Genomic DNA, 18,915 nt, shown 5'->3' with positions numbered 1-18,915 from the left:
CCTGGATACCAGAAAAATCCCTGTAAAGCACATATGCGTGTGTGTACATGAATGTGTGTGTGTACATGTGTGTGTACACGTGTGCGTGTACATGTGTGTGTGTACATGTGTGTGCATGTGTGTCCCAGAGCCCTGGAGCCCCAGCACCTCATTCTCTACTCCTCTCCACCTTCACAGTGGAGCAAGGTGGGGGTCGGGGGTGTCTGTTCCCTGGGGCAGGACGGACCAGCACGGAACAGACCCATGCAAGGTGGAGGGCATGGAGGGCTCAGGCTTTGGAATGTCACAGTCCCCCCTGCCCCCCCAGTCCCAGAGGCCCACTCCCCTAAGAGGTGGACCTGAGTGACCCAACCCTGAAAGCTGACTCACCACACCTTGTCAGAGCCACTGGCTTTTATTTTAGGGACCAGGAGTCTCCAAGGAGGGAGTGCCAGGAGGGCCTCCTCAGGCTCTGGTATTTGTACGGAGGTGCCCGCAGGCGGGTGCCCACGCCTGGGCCATCTGGGTGGCACTGGCAGGGCAGGGCCTGGGTTCAGAAGAAGCCGAGCTGCTTCTTCTCCTGCTGCTGCCTCCACTTGGCCATGCTGTAGAACTCCTCCTTGGACTTCCCAAAGATATCTTGGAAATCAGAGTCTGAGAGATAGGCCTGGGGCAGGGTGGGGGCAGGAGAGAGTGGGTGCAGAGGCAGGGTGTCCCACAACCCTGTCCCACCCACCCAGAGGTGCCATCCTCTCCCATGTCTCTCTGCCCATCACCCCATCTGGAACACTCGTCTCCCAGGGCAGCCACCCATGGCCCACCACCTGTGGGTCACACCTTGGGTGCCTGCAGCTCAGCTTTCCCTGCACGAATGTGGGGACTGGGAGCGGCAGGTGTTCTGAGCACCCACCTCCTTGTGGGCCGGGTCCACGCCCTCCGGCAGGTCCTCGGCAGCCTGGTGCCTCAGCTGTTCCCGGGGCAGGCCCCCACCGCCCAGGGATTGGGGGCTGCTCTGGTAGCTGCTGCTGCTGGCGCTGCTGACGGTGCTCCGGCTGCCGGTGCCTGCGCGGGGGCCCAGCTCCAGCTCACTCTCTGAGCTGTCCTCGGAGCTCTTGAGGGCCCGCAGGGCCAACGGGCCTGCCCTGTCATTGCCTGGCCATCTGGACAGCCGGAAGTTGATGATCTCCTGCCAGGAGAGGGGCCTCAGGCTCAGGAAGCTGGGGGATGGGCTCCCTCAGGAGGCCGCACTGAGCCCCCTAGTCCTCTTGCCCCCAACTCCACTCCTGCCCCTTCCGGCGCCTGGCTCCTTCCCTGCTCATTCTGGCCTCTGGGCCATGCCAGCCCAGACCCATGAGTGTGTGTGTGTGTGCGCGTTAGTTGCTCAGTTGGGTCCAACTCTTTTGTGACCCCATGGACTGTAGCTCACCAGGCTCCTCTGTCCATGGGGATTCTCCAGGCAAGATTACTGGAGTGGGTTGCCATGCCCTCCTCCAGGGCATCTTCCCAACCCAGGGACTGAACCCAAGTCTCCTGCATTGCAGGCAGATTGTTCACTATCTGAGCCACCAGGGAAGGGGGCCCCTAATACTCACGGCTGTTATCTCAGAGATGGTAGAAACTGCTCCCGGGTCACCCTCCACCACCTCCTCGTAGGACTGGGTGTTCTAGGGCAAGAATCAGGATGGGAGCTTGATGGAGGGGCAACAAAGGGATCAGGTTCCCTCCACAGACTGGAGGTCCCTGGGCAGGGTGATGGCTCCCCCTCAGTATACCAGGGTGGACCCCTCCTCGTGGATTAGGGTGGGGATGGGGGAGTCCAGGTGTCACTCACACTCCATTTGTAGGGGTCCCAGGTGCAGAACCATCCAATGAAGGTGGGAGGCTCGTGGCCCTGCTTGACCAGCACAATGGGTGTGGCCAGGCTCCTCCCTGCCGGGTGGGTCTTCAGGTACTCCTGGCCCCAGGCCACAGCCTCCTGCTTCCACTCGCTGGCAGCTGCCCCCAACCACAGGAAGATCTGGGCCACAGAGGGGGCCTGCCCTTGGGTGGGTGGAGCTGACCTCTTCCCTCCCAGCCCTGTCCATCAGGTGGTCTCAGAGCACCCCACACACATCCCAGCCAACCAGACCCACCCAGCAGGCCGGCCACACACCCACACATGTTTCCTGGAAATATGCCAGGAGGTACGCAGACATGCATGTGTGTAGTCAATCCACACATTTATTTACTGAGTACCAATGGTGTGCCAGGCACTGTCTTGGGATGAGGGACTCAACCATGGAAAAGACATAGACAAAATCCCTGCTCTTGCAGAGCTTTCGTTTTGCTGGGGGAAGCACAAAAATAAGTAAATTATGCAGAATATCAGATGGAGAACAACAAGGCAGGGAAAGAAGAGTGGTGGTCGTGGTGGTGAAGTGGTAGATACCGTCATTTGAGTCAGGGAAAGCCTTACTGAAAAGATGACATTTGAGTCAAGATCTGAGGGAGTGGGGCTGGGGGATGCTCTGTGCAGAGGAGACACGCAGCGCAAAGGCCCTGAGCGTGCCGGCGTGCTCAAGGAGCAGCCAGGAGGGCGTGGGGGCCAGAGCAGAGTGAGAGAGAGGCAGAACCAGGGCTGCTGGGCACAGGGCTTTGCTTGTGCTCTGAGTGGGATGGGAGCCCAAAGGCCTCCTTGCCACACTCACACGGCGTCCCAGACACACACACACACGGCCACAGCTACACAGACACAACTGTCCATCACCACTCAGCCAGAAGGAAAATCACGGCCACACACAATCACCCACATACAGACACAGCTGCACCACACACAGACACAGCTGATCCGCAGTCGCACTGGATCTCACGGCCTGGAAAACATTAGCCTGAAACACCACTGCATCCGGCCACACTGAAACGTGATCGCACAGTCTCATGAACACCTTCGCTCAGGCACCCACACCGTCAGCCAGTTTCACAGTCTCTTGCACAGCATCATTGCTCCTGGCTGGTCTGGCCACTTACAGCCAGTTCCTTGACCACATAGCCATCACACACAGCTGCATGAACACAGGCAGATGCACGCACACCGACAGATGACAGTGAAAACACAGCCATACAAAAATCTATGGGGTGCAGCCAAAGCAGTCCTTGGAGGGAAATTCATGGTGATACAGGCCGGCCTCAAGAAAACTAGAAAAATCTCGAATAAACAACCTAACTTATTACCTACACATATTAGGTAAAGAGAACAAAATCAGGTAAAAAGAACAAAATCGAAAGTCAGCACCAGCAAGGAAATAATGAAGATCAGAGAGGAAATAACTGGAGATCAAATGGAGGTACACGAAGACACTACACACATATATATACACACAAGCAATCACTTTATGGCCACTACACACACATACACACACACACAATCACTTTATGGACACCACACACATATACACATCAGTTCAGTTCAGTTCCTTAGTCGTGTCCAACTCTTTGTGACCCCATGAATCACAGCACACCAGGCCTCCCTGCCCATCACCAACTCCTGGAGTTCATTCAAACTCACGTCCATCGAGTCCGTGATGCCATCCAGCCATCTCATCCTCTGGCATCCCCTTCTCCTCCTGCCCCCAATCCCTCCCAGCATCAGAGTCTTTTCCAATGAGTGGCCAAAGTATTGGAGTTTCAGCTTCAGCATCAGTCCTTCCAATGAACACCTAGGACTGATCTCCTTTAGGATGGACTGGTTGGATCTCCTTGCAGTCCAAGGGACTCTCAAGAGTCTTCTCCAACACCACAGTTCAAAAGCATCAATTCTTCGGCGCTCAGCCTTCTTCACAGTCCAACTCTCACATCCATACATGATTACTGGAAAAATCATAGCCTTGACTAGACGGACCTTTGTTGGCAAAGTAATATCTCTGCTTTTCAATATGCTATCTAGGTTGGTCATAACTTTCCTTCCAAGGAGTAAGCGTCTTTTAATTTCATGGCTGTAATCAACATCTTCAGTGATTTTGGAGCCCCCCAAAATAAAGTCTGACACTGTTTCCCCATCTATTTCCCATGAAGTGATGGGACCAGATGCCATAATCTTAGTTTTCTGAATGTTGAGTTTTAAGCCAACTTTTTCACTCTCCTCTTTCACTTTCATCAAGAGGCTTTTTAGTTCCTCTTCACTTTAGCCATAAGGGTGGTGTCATCTGCATATCTGAGGTTATTGATATTTCCCTAGAGTCGGACACGACTGAGCGACTTCACTTTCACTTTTCACTTTCATGCATTGGAGAAGGAAATGGCAACCCACTCCAGTGTTCTTGCCTGGAGAATCCCAGGGACGGGGGAGCCTGGTGGGCTGCCATCTATGGGGTCACACAGAGTCGGACATGACTGAAGCGACTTAGCAGCAGCAGCATTGATATTTCTCCCGGCAATCTTGATTCCAGCTTGTGCTTCTTCCAGCCCAGCGTTTCTTATGATGTACTCTGCATGTAAGCTAAATAAGCAGGGTGACAATATACAGCCTTGATGTATTCCTTTTCCTATTTGGAACCAGTCTGTTGTTCCATGTCCAGTTCTAACTGTTGCTTCCTGACCTGCATATAGGTTTCTCAGGAGGCAGGTCAGGTGGTCTGGTATTCCCCTCTCTTTCAGAATTTCCCACAGTTTATTGTGATCCACACAGTCAAAGGCTTTGGCATAGTCAATAAAGCAGAAATAGATGTTTTTCTGGAACTCTCTTGCTTTTTCCATGATCCAGCGGATGTTGGCAATTTGATCTCTGGTTCCTCTGCCTTTTCTAAAACTAGCTTGAACATCTGGAAGTTCACGGTTCACATATTGCTGAAGCCTGGCTTGGAGAATTTTGAGCATTACTTTACTAGTGTGTGAGATGAGTGCAATTGTGCGGTAGTTTGAGCATTCTTTGGCATTGCCTTTCTTTGGGATTGGAATGAAAACTGACCTTTTCCAGTCCCGTGGCCACTACTGAGTTTTCCAAATGTGCTGGCATATTGAGTGCAGCACTTTCACAGCGTCATCTTTCAGGATTTGAAAGAGCTCAACTGGAATTCCATCACCTCCACTAGCTTTGTTTGTAGTGATGCTTTCTAAAGCCCACTTGACTTCACATTCCAGGATGTCTGGCTCTAGGTGAGTCATCACACCATCGTGATTATCTGGGTCATGAAGCTCTTTTTTGTACAGTTCTTCTATGTATTCTTGCCATCGCTTCATATACACATAGACAATCACTTTATGGCCACTACACACACATACACACACACATAATCACTTTATGGACACCACACACATACAGATATACACATAGACAATCACTTTATGGCCACTACACACACATACACACACACAATCATTTTATGGACACCACACACATATACATATACACATAGACAATCACTTTATGGCCACTACACACATATACACACACACATAATCACTTTATGGACACCACACACATATACATATACACATAGACAATCACTTTATGGACACTACACACATATACATACACACAATCACTTTATGGACACCACACACATATACATATACACAATCACTTTATGGCCACTACACACACATATGTATACACACAGTCACTTTATGGACACCATACACACATATGTAAACACACATACGTAAATCCCTTTATGGCCACTACATACACATACACACATATACACACACACAATCACTTTATGGCTACTACACACACATATGTATACACACATGCAGTCATTTTACGGATATCCACTCAGCACTGACATGTCAGCCACAGGCACTTGGTTGTATGGACTTCCGCGGTCAGAAGGCACACAGGTACACTGCACCCAACTCCAGCGCATGTGAGTCCTAGACACACAGCCACAGCCTCCCACGGGCTCCTCGGACAGAATCGTCCCTGGCGTCTCATCCACAGCCACAGGATCACAGTCCTCAGGGTCTCAGGGTTTCAGGGTCACAGGCAGTCACTCACCCGCAGCCTTATATGCAGTCACGTGGCTAGAAACACGAAGCCACACACACTCTCCCCAGTTAGACAGGCGCAGGCCCATCCCATTCACACCCCACCCGGGCACCAGGTGACCGCACCTCCTGCCAGGCGTCCAGCAGCATGACGTCATACTTGTCCAGGTCCTCTTGGCTGAAGAACACTACTTCTGTGAGGACCAGGGGGCCCGCCTGGCAGGAGCACTCAAACAGTCGTGGCTGAAAGTCGCACACATCCTCGGGGGGCCTGGCCAGCATGGCACAAGGCTGTGAGGGGCGCAGAGAGCCCTGGGCTTCTGGCAGCCTGGGCCAAGCCAGCCCTCTGCACAGCACCCCTCCACCACCCCTCCGGGGCTGGGACACAACGCCCCCTAGGGCAGGACGCGCTGGCCCTCCTCTGAGCTCCCCCGTCCCAGGGTCCACTCCCAAAACGCCTGCCCTTCTCCAGGCCTCTGTGTGTCAGTGGAGAAAGCTAGGTGATCTGTCTACCCACAGGCAGCCGAAGCACAGGCTGCCCTGTGAACTTCCTGGGGAAGGAGCACCGGGCCCAGGGGGAGTCCTGCTGCCCCCGGAGGGAGAAGCCGCTGGCCCCACCCCGGGCTGGGAGCCCAGGAGCTGCGCCTCAGGCTGAGGTGGGAGGAGTAGGAGGAGGGAAGCCAGACTGAGAGAAGGGACCACAGAATGTAGGCGCTCAGGAGACAGTGGGGGGAATAGCCAGGTCCCGCAGACACAGAGAGACCGGCACTCTGCTTCCAGAGCCCCGAGAGACCTCTCTGCCTTTCCTTATCCATTTACACACGACACGCACACTATTCTGGCACACTGCACACACGCTGTTTCCCCACATGTCCCATTACCCTGGGGACACCACCTGTGGGAAGTGCGGGGTTGGGGGACAGCGCTTTTGCCCTCGGGCCCTCTGCGGACGGGATGGTCCAGGACGGGACCGTGCAGGGAGTACATTTCTCCAGCAGAGGGCGCCACTGCATCGCTCTCCCCAGCATCTTCCCGCTACAAGTCAGTGATGGGGGGAAGGGAGGGGTGGGCTCCTGGGCTCTGTCTAGTTCCCTGTGTGATTCGCAACTAATCACCCACCCTCTTGGGCCTCAGTTTCCTCCCCTCCTCCCAGCCTTGTCACCTCTTGTTGCTGGGGTAGGGCGCCCGCCCCCCCAAAGCCTCCCAGAAGTTGGGAGGCTCCTGACCCTCCAGCACTATCTCCATATCCTCCCTGGAGATGATGGTGACCACCGTCCGCGCCATCTCACGCTGGTCACCGCTGCAGCCCTGCAAGGCAGGAAGCTGGGTCAGGCCCTGCAGCGGGAGAGGGCCTCACCTCCAGCCCCTCAGCCCCCGCTAATGGGGGCCTGGGAGCGGGAGTCACGTGGGGCCTGGGCTCCTCGCCCAGCGTGAACAAGCGTCTGCCTTCCTCCCTGCCCCGCCCCCGCCCGCCCCTGGCTTCTGTCTCCTCAGGCGATCAAGGTCACAGGGACCCTCTCCAGGTCGGAGCACAGGATGGAGACCTCTAGACTTGCAGATCAGTCAGGTTTTGCGCTGAAGATCAGCTGAAGATCCCCAAGACACTTGCGGAGGGATGCGGTCCCTGAACGAGGCCGGAAGGAGGGGAGGTGGCCAGGGCCTGGCCTGGCTCTGACCTGTGGATGCCCCTGTCCACCTGTCACATTATAACTTCCCCCAGGTTCCAGAAAGCACAGGCGGCTCTCTGCCGCCTCCCTCCTGGCCTGTCTGAGGCTGGGCTTGCAGTCAGCCTCTGCTGAGGAGTGGACTTCCCTGGCCTGGTGCCCCTGCCCCGGGCGTGGGCTACCTTTCCAAACCAGAGGTAGCAGAGGTTGGCTGTCACCAGCAGGAAGACGTCGCTGGAGTTGAGGGCTGAGGCGCAGGCTGGCACCTCCACGGTCCGGGTGTTGTACCTGTCGGTGCCGTGGATGTGGAAGAGCCTCACGGCGGGTGCCGGCTGCCCCTTCCTGCTGTGCCTGGGCTGCCCCTATGAGAGGACTGGGCCTCAGGCTGAGGTAAGCGGTCCTGGGCTGCCCCCTCTCCCAGTGGGGGCTGCACCGCCTCGGCACCCAGGGTCCCCCTCTTAAAGCTACCTTTATTTTCTGTCCTCTGTGAGTGTGTAGTGGGAAAAGCCCCTCAATCTGGAATAGGGCACTAGGCCCTTTCTAAATGGATCCCTCACCCCATCTCGGAGGGGTCAGAGCAAGGGTCCCCCAGGCCTTAAAGGTGGAGAGTGGGGAGCAGCTGGGTCTGTGTGTGACCCCAGACAAGGCCCTGGCTCCCCTTCTGTTCAGCTTCCTCATTTCGCCCCTGTTCTGTGGCTGGCTCTGGGGACAGGGGAAGAAACTGGGGCAGGCAGGGGTCACCCTCGGAGCGCCTGGGCCTCAGACAAACACCAGGAAGCTGAGGGGCGGTAGGCTGGCCCCTGGCCTGCAGAGAAGGTGCTCAGCCCAGGCATGGAAAGGCCCCGGGCACACACAGGAGTGGGGAGGCCATGGCGGCGGCAGCGAGGTGAGCCCTACCTGGAAGATCACGAGCTGGCCCTGGAAGATGGCAAGGAAGTGGGGGGGCTCGCTGCCCATGGTCACGTGCTCCTGCACCAGGGCTCCACGGTACCACAGGTCCAGCTCCTCGGCGTTGCCCCTCAGGGCGCTGATCTCATGTGCCGTGGCCTGGAGGCCCTGTGGGCGGGAGCGGTGAGGGCCCGGCGCAGGTCACAGGCCCCGTCCTCGGCTCCTCAGCTTCAGGGCTTGAGGGTGCCCGCCACCCGACTCAGGCCGGCGCACCTGCCACAGGTACAGGACATGCTGGACGAGGCCCATCCTCCGGTAGGTGTACAGGACAAGGTAGCACCTGTCAGCGCACAACTGTCCGTGACGCTTGGGGTCCACAGGCTGCCTGCGTGAATCCTGGATGCACCATATCTGGGGAACAGGGGACCGACAGGCACGGGTAGTGCCTCCACCTAAACCAGCCCACCCACCTGTCCAGCCAGGAAGCTCTCCGCAGCCAGAGGCCGGCCGCACCTGTGCAGGCAAGGGGCTGCCCCCGAGGTGCGCACCCACCCCAGGCTCTGTGCTCCCCCCACAGACCCCTGGGGCCTACATCTGCGCCAGGCTGCTTGCAGCCAGGACTCTGAGTTGGTGTGGAGCGCCTGCAACAAACAAGTAGGGAGGACTCCAGAGGCTGCCCCGGCTGCTTCAGGCCACCCCAGCCTGAGCCCACCAGCCACAGCCGGGCGAGGGCCAGACAGGTTCTGCCCTGCTGATCGCTGCTCAGGCCAGGGGAGCAGAAGCTGGGCGGAAGCAAGGCCCAGGGGTTCTTGGAAAATTTTCCTTTTCTCAAGTGTCATTTAGAAAAGCAAAGCCTGTTCAAAGACTGAAAAGGAAACAGTCTGTCACACTTAGCATGATTTGTTTTTCCTGTGGGGAGCCAAACCAGGGAGACCCCGGTCAAATCCTGGTCACCCACATTGGCAGTGAGTCCACGCTGAGATTCACCTGTGAATCTGTAAAGTGTAAATCTTTTCCCACCTGTAAAGTGGGGGTAACAGTGCTCACTTTGATGTAGTAAGAAACAATATCAGGGCATCCTGAGGCCTGACAGCAGTCTCTGGAAAAGACCAGAGCACCCAGCATCCTGCTTCTTGCAGAAGAGGCTGACTCCTGTCCCATGCCTCCAGGAGCCGCACTCACCTGGCAGCCAGGCCTCCTGGCTTGGGTCCTCCCCTTGGCTGCCTGTCCCCCGACTGCTGGGGTGGGTGGGTCCCCTCCCTGCCTTAGTACTTGGGGTCTGGGCTACAGACCCCTCCTTCCTGCCTTCCTTGCCCTTATCTCCATTTTCCGCCGGTCTCTGCCTGGGTACCCCACCTCTCCCTGACTCCCTTTCTCCTCTCCTGGGCCTTCAGCCCTCCCACCCTGCCCTACCCCCTCCTCTTCTAGCTTCTGTCTTCTCCCTCTGTCTTCTCCCCCCTCCCTCAGTCTCTCCCTGTCCTCCAACCTCTCATCCTCTCTCCCTGCTCCCCGTCCTCCTATTCTCAGCCTCCTCCCCACTCATTGCCACTGTCTGTCCATATCAGGGCAAAAGTTGGAGGGAACCTTGGAGAAACCGTATTTTCTCTGACCTTGGCCGACCTTGAGAACTAGCACCCCTCAAACAGGCCCAGCTGTCCTGTTCCCATCATCCCACAGCACCCACACACCAGCCTGGGGGCCAGGTGGGACCACAGATTTAGCCCCATTTTAAAGACTTTAAAAAATGAGTCCTGAAGACATTAAGGGCCCTGACCAGGGGTGATCCAGTAAGTCAAGAGGCAACTCTGCCCTGTACAGAGCCTGGAAGTAGCCCCCAAACCCTGCATCTCCCAGGACGTCTGTCTGAGCCCAGACAGGGAGCTGACAGGGTGTGACTGTGTTGAAGGTTGGGTGTGGGGGTGTGATCATGTGTGATGTAGAGTTTGTACAGCTACATGTTTGCAACTGTGTACCTAGCTGTGAATAAGGGCAGTGACAAAGGTGTATGTGTCTATAATATAATAGGTATGGTTGTGTCAAACATACGACAAAAGGGCACAATTAATTGTCCAGATGTTACTGTGCTGAGCGCCGTGAGTGTTACCCAGCAAGTGGCCATTGTGTATGACAATACACACCCAGTATGAGCTGGCTCAGGGGCGGTGTGGGTATGTGTGCACATGCCCCCGAGGGCCCCTGATTGTGTGCAGACGTGCACCAGGGCATACCTGCGACACTTTAGCAGCCACATGGTTCACCTGAAGACATCTTCACCCAGCCAAGCCAGTGCCCCTCACCTGCACGCTCCCAGAAGCGTCGTCCACCATCCTGAGCTGGGCGGCTAGCTCAGGCTGGCTGTGCAGCTTGCCCACGTCTAGCTTCACCTGAAGCAGTTTACCTGAGGGTGGGACAGAGGGTGTCTTGCCCCGCCCATCACACAAAAAGCCCCCTTCAACCACACCCCTCATTCTTCTCTGGGATATTCCGGGCCCCGCCCCGCCCACTGCAGCTCGGAGCTCCGCCCCACTCTCTGGCCACGCCCTCTCACCCATCCCACTAAGGTTCTTGTTCTCGCGCTGCTGCCCAGACCACGATCGGAAGAGCTGCTTGAACCCGGCCGACTCGGCGCCGTCGTCCATCACCTCCACGCTGGTGTAGCTCGGGTAGCCTTTGGCCTGGATGAAGTTCTGGGGCGGGAGTTGGGTGAGGCGTGTGGCCCAGGGGCCCACTGCTCCGCTCTACCCCGCGGGAGCTGCGGGGCCAGCTGTGCACTGAGCAGCATTAATTAACTGAGCTCGTGACCCGCATAAGGAGCTGGCTCTGACACTACCGACTTTTCCGAGGTCCCCAGGGACACGCAGGTTCCCCTTACTCCGGGCCTCCGGAAGGGCGGGCTATGACCGCCCCTCAGACCCCAGGCAGAACCCTGCCTCCCCTCCTGGAAAAGGAAGGTGGGCCCAGTGCTGGAAAATCCTCAGACCTCAAGGTAGGTCCCCCACGCCCCCCTTTTACACATGGCTTCTTGGATGCTCTCTGGTCTTTCCCTGCCAGGGCTTCCAGGGTACCACAAGCCTGTGGTACCCTAGAGAGGGGCCGTGTGTTCCCCTGGGATCTTTGGTCAGAGTGTGTCTCCTCCCTCAGATAGGGCAGTGGGTCTCCAGGCTCGGACCCCGGGATCGGGTTATATTCTCCTCCATCAGACAGGGCTCCAAGGGCATGAGCCCCTCCTGGCCCCAGGGCAGGACTACCCCTCCCTTTAGACCCCAGAACACAGATGTCCCCCATCCTCAGACCCCAGGGAGGCACAATGACCCTCTGAGACAGGGCCCCCAGCCTCACCAGAGCCCTCCTGAAGGCAGCCCCTCTCTCCTGGAGGCTGGCCCGGCGTCCCTGCCACACGTAGATCTTGAAGCCACCCTGATCCAGGATGTAGCAGTTCTGGGATCAGAAGTGGGGCTGGTCAGTATGTGGTCCGGAGTGGGCTGGAGTTATGGAGTGGGTGGGGATGGCTGGGACCAAGCCTGCCTCACCTCCTCCTGAAGTAGGTCTTGGGTCAATGGGCAGGTCGACAACTCTTGGACCACCAGATCCTTGCTCTTCTGGCAGACTCTAGGGGACAGGCATGCAGATGTAGGCAGTTCAGCTCCTTCCTGGCCTGGCTCCACTCCAGCTGCCACTGCCCCTCCTGCCTCCATAAGCAGAAGGCTTGGGGGCTGGGTTCTTCGCAGCCTTGCTATGAAGCCTTGGGCAGTGCCCTGGCCTTTTCAGGGCCTCAGTCACCTTGTCTGTACAATGAGTTTTTCAGGAAGGCAGCCATGCTAGAGTACAGGCTGAGTCTAAGGTGCCTCATGGCCTGCTCCAGACAGCCAGGAGCCTTTCCTAGAGGCCTTCCTAGAGGCACCATGTGAGTGCAGTAATGATGGACACACCCACCCTGCCCACTCCCAAGGTCTGCTCACTGGTAGAGGTGGACATTGGCCTTCTGCAGCTGACTCATCCTCTTGCTGGGCATGGCGGCGTGCAGGTTGCCCACTCTGCGGCCCAGCACAGTTTCCATGATCTCCATGAGGTCAGTGGCTTCAGCCTCATCATCCACCACACTGACCTGTGCACGACCACCACGCTCCCTGTCCCGGAGGCTGTGGGTCAGGAACAGGCCCTGCGGGACCAGAGCTGGAAGTCAGGGCCTCCCCAGCATGCCCTCTTCACCTCTCAGACATTCCAGCCCAGACCCTTCCTGTCACTGCTCAGCTCCCAGAGGTGGGGGGCCTGGGGAGGTACCTCCTGATCCCGGTATCCTGGGGTACCCCCAGTGCGGAATCTGGACTCAGCTTGTAGGTACTGCTCAGCTTCTTGGGCGGAGAGCCATGCCCACTTCTTGGGGTGGCTGGAGGATGGGCCCATGGAGGACCATCCCTCCCCCCAAGCCCTGCAGCCCTTTGTTCCTGGGGCAGACACTGACCCGCGCCTTCCTGGCCGCGCTGGCCTTGGGCCCATTCCACTGGATCATCATCCTCCCCAGGTCCAGCAGGAAGACATCACTGTTGTTGAAGCTGTGCCAGGAGAGCTCCACCTGCGAGGGCCAGGGTCAGGGAGGAGACGGGGGGTCATACTACCTGGACCCCGGGATGGGCCCACAGCCAGCCCCTGCCCATGTGAGCATTGCTCAGGTGTGTCACTTGTGTGCAGCGAGCTGTATGTATGAGTGTGGTATGGTGTGTGTGGTGTATGTGTGAGCTGTGTTAGGCGCGCATCGGTGTAAGCACGTGAGACCTCGAGGGTCACTGTGTGGGTGTGGCTGGGTGCGTCTCTGGGTGTCTGTGACTACAATATGCTTCCTTTCACAGGGTGTCCGTGACTGAATCCGGCACTTCTTGGCGCGTGTCCTCAGCAGTGTACGTGGACACATGGATACAAGTGGGGCTCACGCATCTGTTTCTCCATGTGTGCAGCTGTGTGTGCTCCTGGGTGACAGTGCACGTGTGCCTGTGTAGGAGACAGTGTGTGATCTGGGGCTGAGGGCAATTATCACCCCAACAGAGGCACTTTTGAGGGTAAAAGTGGGGGCTCTGAATAATTATGGCAGGCTAACAGGCGAAACCTCGGGCTGCATGGTGGCCCTGCATGAGCCAGATGTTCGGTCACTGAATCAACGGGTGGCACTGCATGAGCTGGGCGGGACTGTGTGTGCGCCCCAGAGCTGTGTCGACAGTAATGTGCACAATTCGGGGCACCGTTCATACTGCAGGTGTCAGACTCCTGACTGTTCACTACACTGGATGGCAGTAGACCATCTTGTTCTCACAAGATCAGTATTTTCCATCAATATCCTGACAGGAGTAAGGAGCACTCAGGTCTAATTTGCACAAAGGCTCTCAATAGGCCCAGTGGCTCTGGGGTAGCAGTGGGAGAGGCTGTGTGTGCCTATGGGTGGCAATGATGATGTGTATGAGAGTGTGGGGCCGTGCACCTCCCCAGATCATCCTCTTTCTCATGGTGCTGCTTACCGGGGCCACCCAGGTGCATCATCTCGTCCGCCTCACTGTCCTAGGTCTTAATATGCTCCAGGACAGACGAGGAGACCAAGGGTCAGAGGAGACACGGCAGAGGTGGGGCTGCAAGCTGGGCTCTGCCTTCTCTCTCCTCATCAGGATAGGCCACCGCCCACATTCCCCTCACTGCCCCCACCGCCCTCCACACCTCCCGACACTCCAGGACATGCAGTCCAGCTGAGTCCAAGGTCAGGCGGCATCCCTCGCAGCTCTCACCTCGGTGGCCGACACGTGCTTCCCCCCTCGGATGCGCAGCAGTCGCTGGATGTTGTACACGTTGGTCTCCACATGCTTGAGGGCAGAGGCCAGGCCTCCCTTCCTGTAGCTGAGGAGAGCACAGGGTCCCACGTGAGACCACAGACTGCCACTTGGGCAGCGAGTGCAGACACGAACATGGGCACGTGCACATGTGGGGACACACATGTGCCTAACATGTATGTGCAAGTAGATATGAACACGTGTGTGCAAGCATATGGGGGCAGGACTGTGCATGTGCTTATCCATGTGTAGATATGTGGACACATGCATGTGTATATCCATGTATGCATGTGGGTATGTGTATCTATATCCGTGTGAGTATAGATGTGTATGCATGAAATTCACGTAACTGTGTATGTGTGTGTAGGTGGACATGAATACTCACTGATGTGTGCCCACCGGTAGGTGGACATATATGGGCTGGCATGTTTTCTGCATGTGTGTGTATACATGTGTGCATGCATTTATGTACACACTATTTACATGTATTTGGTTCAACAGAGTGATCGAATACTGGCAGTTTCCTATGGTTCAATGCATTTGGTAATTAAAAACATGTTTGAAGCAATTTACAACAAAAGATATATTTATACTGGGCATGGTAACACAAAAGCGAACTCAAAACAAAACTGGGATCCACTCCTGGGTATACACCCAAGAGAAATGAAAAACAAATGTCCACACAAAGATTTATGTACAGTAATGAATGTGAGTAAACTTACTGCAGTAATCACTTCACGATACCTGCAAGTAAAACCACTGTGCTGTACGCCTTACACTGATACAGTCCTGTATATCTCAGTAAAAATGGGGGCAAAAACTAGCCCAAACCTGTATGCCAATGTTCACAACAGTATTACCCGTAACAGCTAAAAAGTAGAAACAAGCCAAATATCCATTAAATGGTGAAAACAAATAAAATGTGGTATAAGCACACACGGCATTGTCTAATTCTATTTAAGTAAAATGTCCAGAAGAGAGAAATCTAAACGGATGGAGGGAAGGGAGTATGGGAGGAAGTGGGGATGATGCTAAAGGGTAGGGGTATTCTTTGGGGGTGACGAAAACGTTCTAAAACTGTGATGATGGATCACACAAGTCTGTGGATATACTATAAATACTGAATTGTGTATTTTGTATGGGTAGGTTGTATGGTATGATTTCTATATATTAAAAAAAACACAAAACAACCCCAACACACCCCACACGCTGTGATGAGGAAGCCAGTTGCCCCAGCTGCCAGCCACCGCACAGCTTCTGGCCCTTTCAGCCCCCTTCCCGGCTCACTCACATGATTCCCGAGCGGAAGTAGCTTCGAAAACAGGCGGACTCGTGGCCTTGCACCTCGCGGTGCTGCACGGTGGCGCCGCCCAGCGCCTCCTTCAGGTGCTGCAGGAAGGAGCCCGGCGCGCCCTGCGCCCCCGCTGCCGCCAGCTTGCCGACCCAGTAGTGCAGGTCTTTGGGCACGCCCGGTGTGGCCTTCAGGCTCTGGGGGACCTAGGGCCCAAGAGTTTGTGTGTGTGTGGTAGGGGGCTGGGGTCCCAGGGGTGCGTGGGGTGGGCTGGGGCCCAAGGTGGAGGAGGTAGCAAGGGCTTTGGGGAAACTGGTCAGGTGCTTCCGCAGGTAAGAGAGGGAGAATGCGGAGGGGAGGGTGAACAGGCCTCAAGGGCAGCAGCAGCCTCCTTGTGGGATGCGATTCTTGGCTCCCAGCCTGCCTCTTCCCGGGGTGGAGCTTAATCTGCATCATCAGAGCCCCCAGTGGGCTGTGCCCCTCCACCCGCCCAGTCCCCCAAAAGGCTCCTCAAGTGCTCACGTGCAGAACGACATAGCAGTGCTTCTCGAAGAAGTTCCCATAAGCCGGCTCGGGGACCGGCACCATCTGCAGGTTCTGGGAGAGGAGGGTGCCTCGTGAGGACTCAGGAGAGCAACCATGACCCTCTGGGGTGGGAGAAGCCTAGTCTCAGAGACCCTAACACTCTCTCAGTTCTTCTGTTTGGTCGTGCTGCTCACCTCAATGATCCATATGTGGAGGTCCCTGTCACTCTCAATGTCAGGGAGGCCCCTCCTGGTGTCCATCCTAGATCAGGAGGGAGTGAGAGAGGAAACACAAGCCGGAGTCCTTAGGCCCGGGTTGCCCCCCGGTCCTCTGGGCTCCAGGCAGGAGCTCTCCCCACCCACAGCTCTCCAAAGCCCCTTCGTCATGGCCTGTGCCCCTTATGACGAGGGCTGCGTAAACACAAGTGCCAGAAAACCAGCACAGGTACTGCAGATGTCAGCACAGAGGCTTTGCAAACAGGGACCTAGCTTGTGGTCTGTGTTTGCCCTCTTGAAAAAAGGCTGAGCTTGGTAGACAACAATAGGCTTTGAGTCTGTGGACCACCTCTGCCAACAGACAGAGTTCAAAACAGACAGATGCAGGATCTGTAGCCAGAGACAGGCACTGTGGATGGTGATAGGCTTGCAGAGGGCGAGGGCTCTGCTCAGTAACAACAGGTGCTGCAGGCAGGGACAGGCTCTGCCAACAGGGACACGGCTCTTGAAGTAAGACAGGATCCTGTAGGCAAGATAGGCTCTGCACACAAGGCAAATAAGCGAAGGTCTTTCAGACTGCTGGAAGGTGGCCGTGCAAAGAGACACAGCACCTGCAGAGAAAAGGCTCTGTGTACAAGCACAGGCTCTGCAAACAGGGACAGCTTCCTGAGACCCAAGAAAGGGATGGAACAGGCACAGGTTCTCCTGACAAACATGAGTTCTGTCGACAGACACCACCTTTGAAAGGACAACCTGTGTGAAGAGACACAGACCGTACCTGGGGAAATTCAGACAGGCTGGGCAAACAAGCAAAGGCTGTGAATGCTGAGAAAGGCTCTACGAACAGTCCTGGGTTCTGCTGGTATGGAGGAGCTTTTCAGAAATGTGAAAGGCTTTGCAAATCTTTGTGGATGGGGATGAACTCTTATGACAGGGACTTTTTGCAGAATGGACAGACTCTGCAGATATGAACAGGCACACAGATATGCAAGGCTCTGCAAACAGGCACAGAGTTACCAGTCAGAGATGTGCTTCTCAGACAGAGGCAACTCTGAAACAGGTCAAAGCTCTCCAGGCGTGATCAGGCTCAGCATGCAGGGACAGCCACGGGAAACAGCCTCAAATCCTACACACAGGGAGATGGAAACATGCTGGGCAAGCAGTCATGAGCTCTGCCGAGAGACAGGCTCTGTGAAAAGACACAGGCTCTGTAGACAAGGCCCCTAGAGACAGAGTCTTGGCAAACAGGGAGAGGTCTTATAAGCCCACACAGGCTCTGAAAACAGACAGCCTCTGTTAACAGTGACATCTTTAGAAAGGGCAGGATATGCTGAAAGGAGCCAGCTGGGAAATCAGCTCTGTGGTCCAGGACAGATGCTCCAGACGTGGGCAAGATATTCAAACAGGGCTGGGTTCTGTAGAGAGCCCAGGTTCTGCAAACAGGATCAGGCTTTAGAAAAGGATGAGTTCTAGAAACAGATAAAGACTCCATGAATAGGAACAGGTCCTGTTAAAAAGTACACATGCAATTATTAGGAATAGACCGTGCAGACTGACACGGGCTCTGCCAACAGGGATGGGCTCTACAGAAAGAGAGGTGCTCACAGACACAGCGACCCCTGGTGGTGAGAACTCTTTGTAGGCGTAAAGCCTGCAGACAGAGTTTTATCCAGGCAAGTTCAGATAGGCTGTGCAAATAGGCAAAGGCCCTGAAAAACACCCCAGACTGTGCAAACGGGGCTCAGGTTCTGCAGACAGAACCTGGCTCTGAAAGAGGAAAAGACTCTGCGAGCAGTGACACAGTCTAGAGACAGAGATACTTCCTGCCAAGGGAACAGGTTCTGCTGACTCGGACAGGTGCGGAAGACAGACAAATCTTTGAAAACAAGGATAGTGTCTTTAGGCAAAAGAAATGTCCCAGCCAAGCATGTGAGACCAGCTCTGTAGACAGGGAGAGGTTTGCATGCAGGGCAGCTTTTGCAATTAAAAAAAAAAAAAAGTATCTTATCCATGAGGAAAGAGGGACAGACTGTTTAAAAAGACTCAGATTCTCCAAACAGGCTTAGGACAGAAAGAGGTTTGGCAGGGTAGATGAAGATTCTGCAAACCCAGGACAGACTCTGAACATACAGCCTGACTCTAAAGAAGGTGGCAGACACTGCGGCAAGTAATAGTCTTAGCCAACACAAGCAGCTTGGGTAAATCAAGCCAAAACACTCTCACATTCTTGATACACAGCTGAACGCTTACAAACAAGCGATGCAAACAGACTGCAAACAGCCATTGGCTCGCCAAACAGCAACTTTGTTGTGCTCCATGGTTCCAAGTGGCACAGGAGAGAGGAGTGGAATGAGAAGGATCCGGGGATGAAGGGAGCTCTGGATTTTGTTGCCTGTCTGCAGGTGACTCTCAACGACCCCAGGCTTCCCTGCACCCCTCCTTCAGAATCCCCTGCCTGAGATTTGGTCATTGCTTCACTAGTGGAAGTTCTTTTGACCTGTAAATCCCACCACCTGCAACTTTTCCTTCTTGCCGCTGCTTTGCCTCATAGATCCAGAAGTCCCTTCTTTCTGAACTTC

At 55.5% G+C, this 18,915-nt stretch overlaps 1 protein-coding gene across 1 annotated transcript; it reads right to left on the bottom strand.

Moving 5' to 3' along the window:
- Window positions 1-379: 379 nt before the first annotated feature.
- VILL (villin like) lies at window positions 380-16,382 on the bottom strand. The gene is made up of 19 exons (XM_055557572.1): window positions 16,316-16,382; window positions 16,119-16,193; window positions 15,597-15,802; window positions 14,264-14,372; window positions 12,958-13,068; window positions 12,455-12,654; window positions 12,026-12,104; window positions 11,835-11,933; window positions 11,044-11,182; window positions 10,793-10,893; window positions 8,769-8,906; window positions 8,505-8,663; window positions 7,790-7,969; window positions 7,106-7,251; window positions 6,070-6,214; window positions 1,811-1,996; window positions 1,572-1,643; window positions 890-1,165; window positions 380-646 (listed from the first exon to the last, which is right to left on the bottom strand). The coding sequence occupies exons 1-19, from the start codon at window positions 16,379-16,381 to the stop codon at window positions 533-535; spliced, it is 2,601 nt and encodes an 866-aa protein (XP_055413547.1). The 5' UTR covers window position 16,382; the 3' UTR covers window positions 380-532.
- Window positions 16,383-18,915: the final 2,533 nt, after the last annotated feature.

Source organism: Bubalus kerabau, chromosome 20 (genome assembly GCF_029407905.1).
Source record: "Bubalus kerabau isolate K-KA32 ecotype Philippines breed swamp buffalo chromosome 20, PCC_UOA_SB_1v2, whole genome shotgun sequence".
NCBI lineage: Eukaryota > Metazoa > Chordata > Mammalia > Artiodactyla > Bovidae > Bubalus > Bubalus kerabau.
This window is presented reverse-complemented; position numbering and strand designations above follow the sequence as displayed.

Excerpts from the sequence above, each read along its gene's own strand:
- VILL (XM_055557572.1), bottom strand. The coding sequence starts at position 16,381 with ATGGACACCAGGAGGGGCCTCCCTGACATTGAGAGTGACAGGGACCTC. Across the intron at positions 15,803-16,118 it reads ACTGCTATGTCGTTCTGCAC|GTCCCCCAGAGCCTGAAGGC; the intron begins GTGAGCACTTGA and ends CTTGGGCCCTAG. Across the intron at positions 10,894-11,043 it reads CAAGAACCTTAGTGGGATGG|GTAAACTGCTTCAGGTGAAG; the intron begins GTGAGAGGGCGT and ends TCCCACCCTCAG.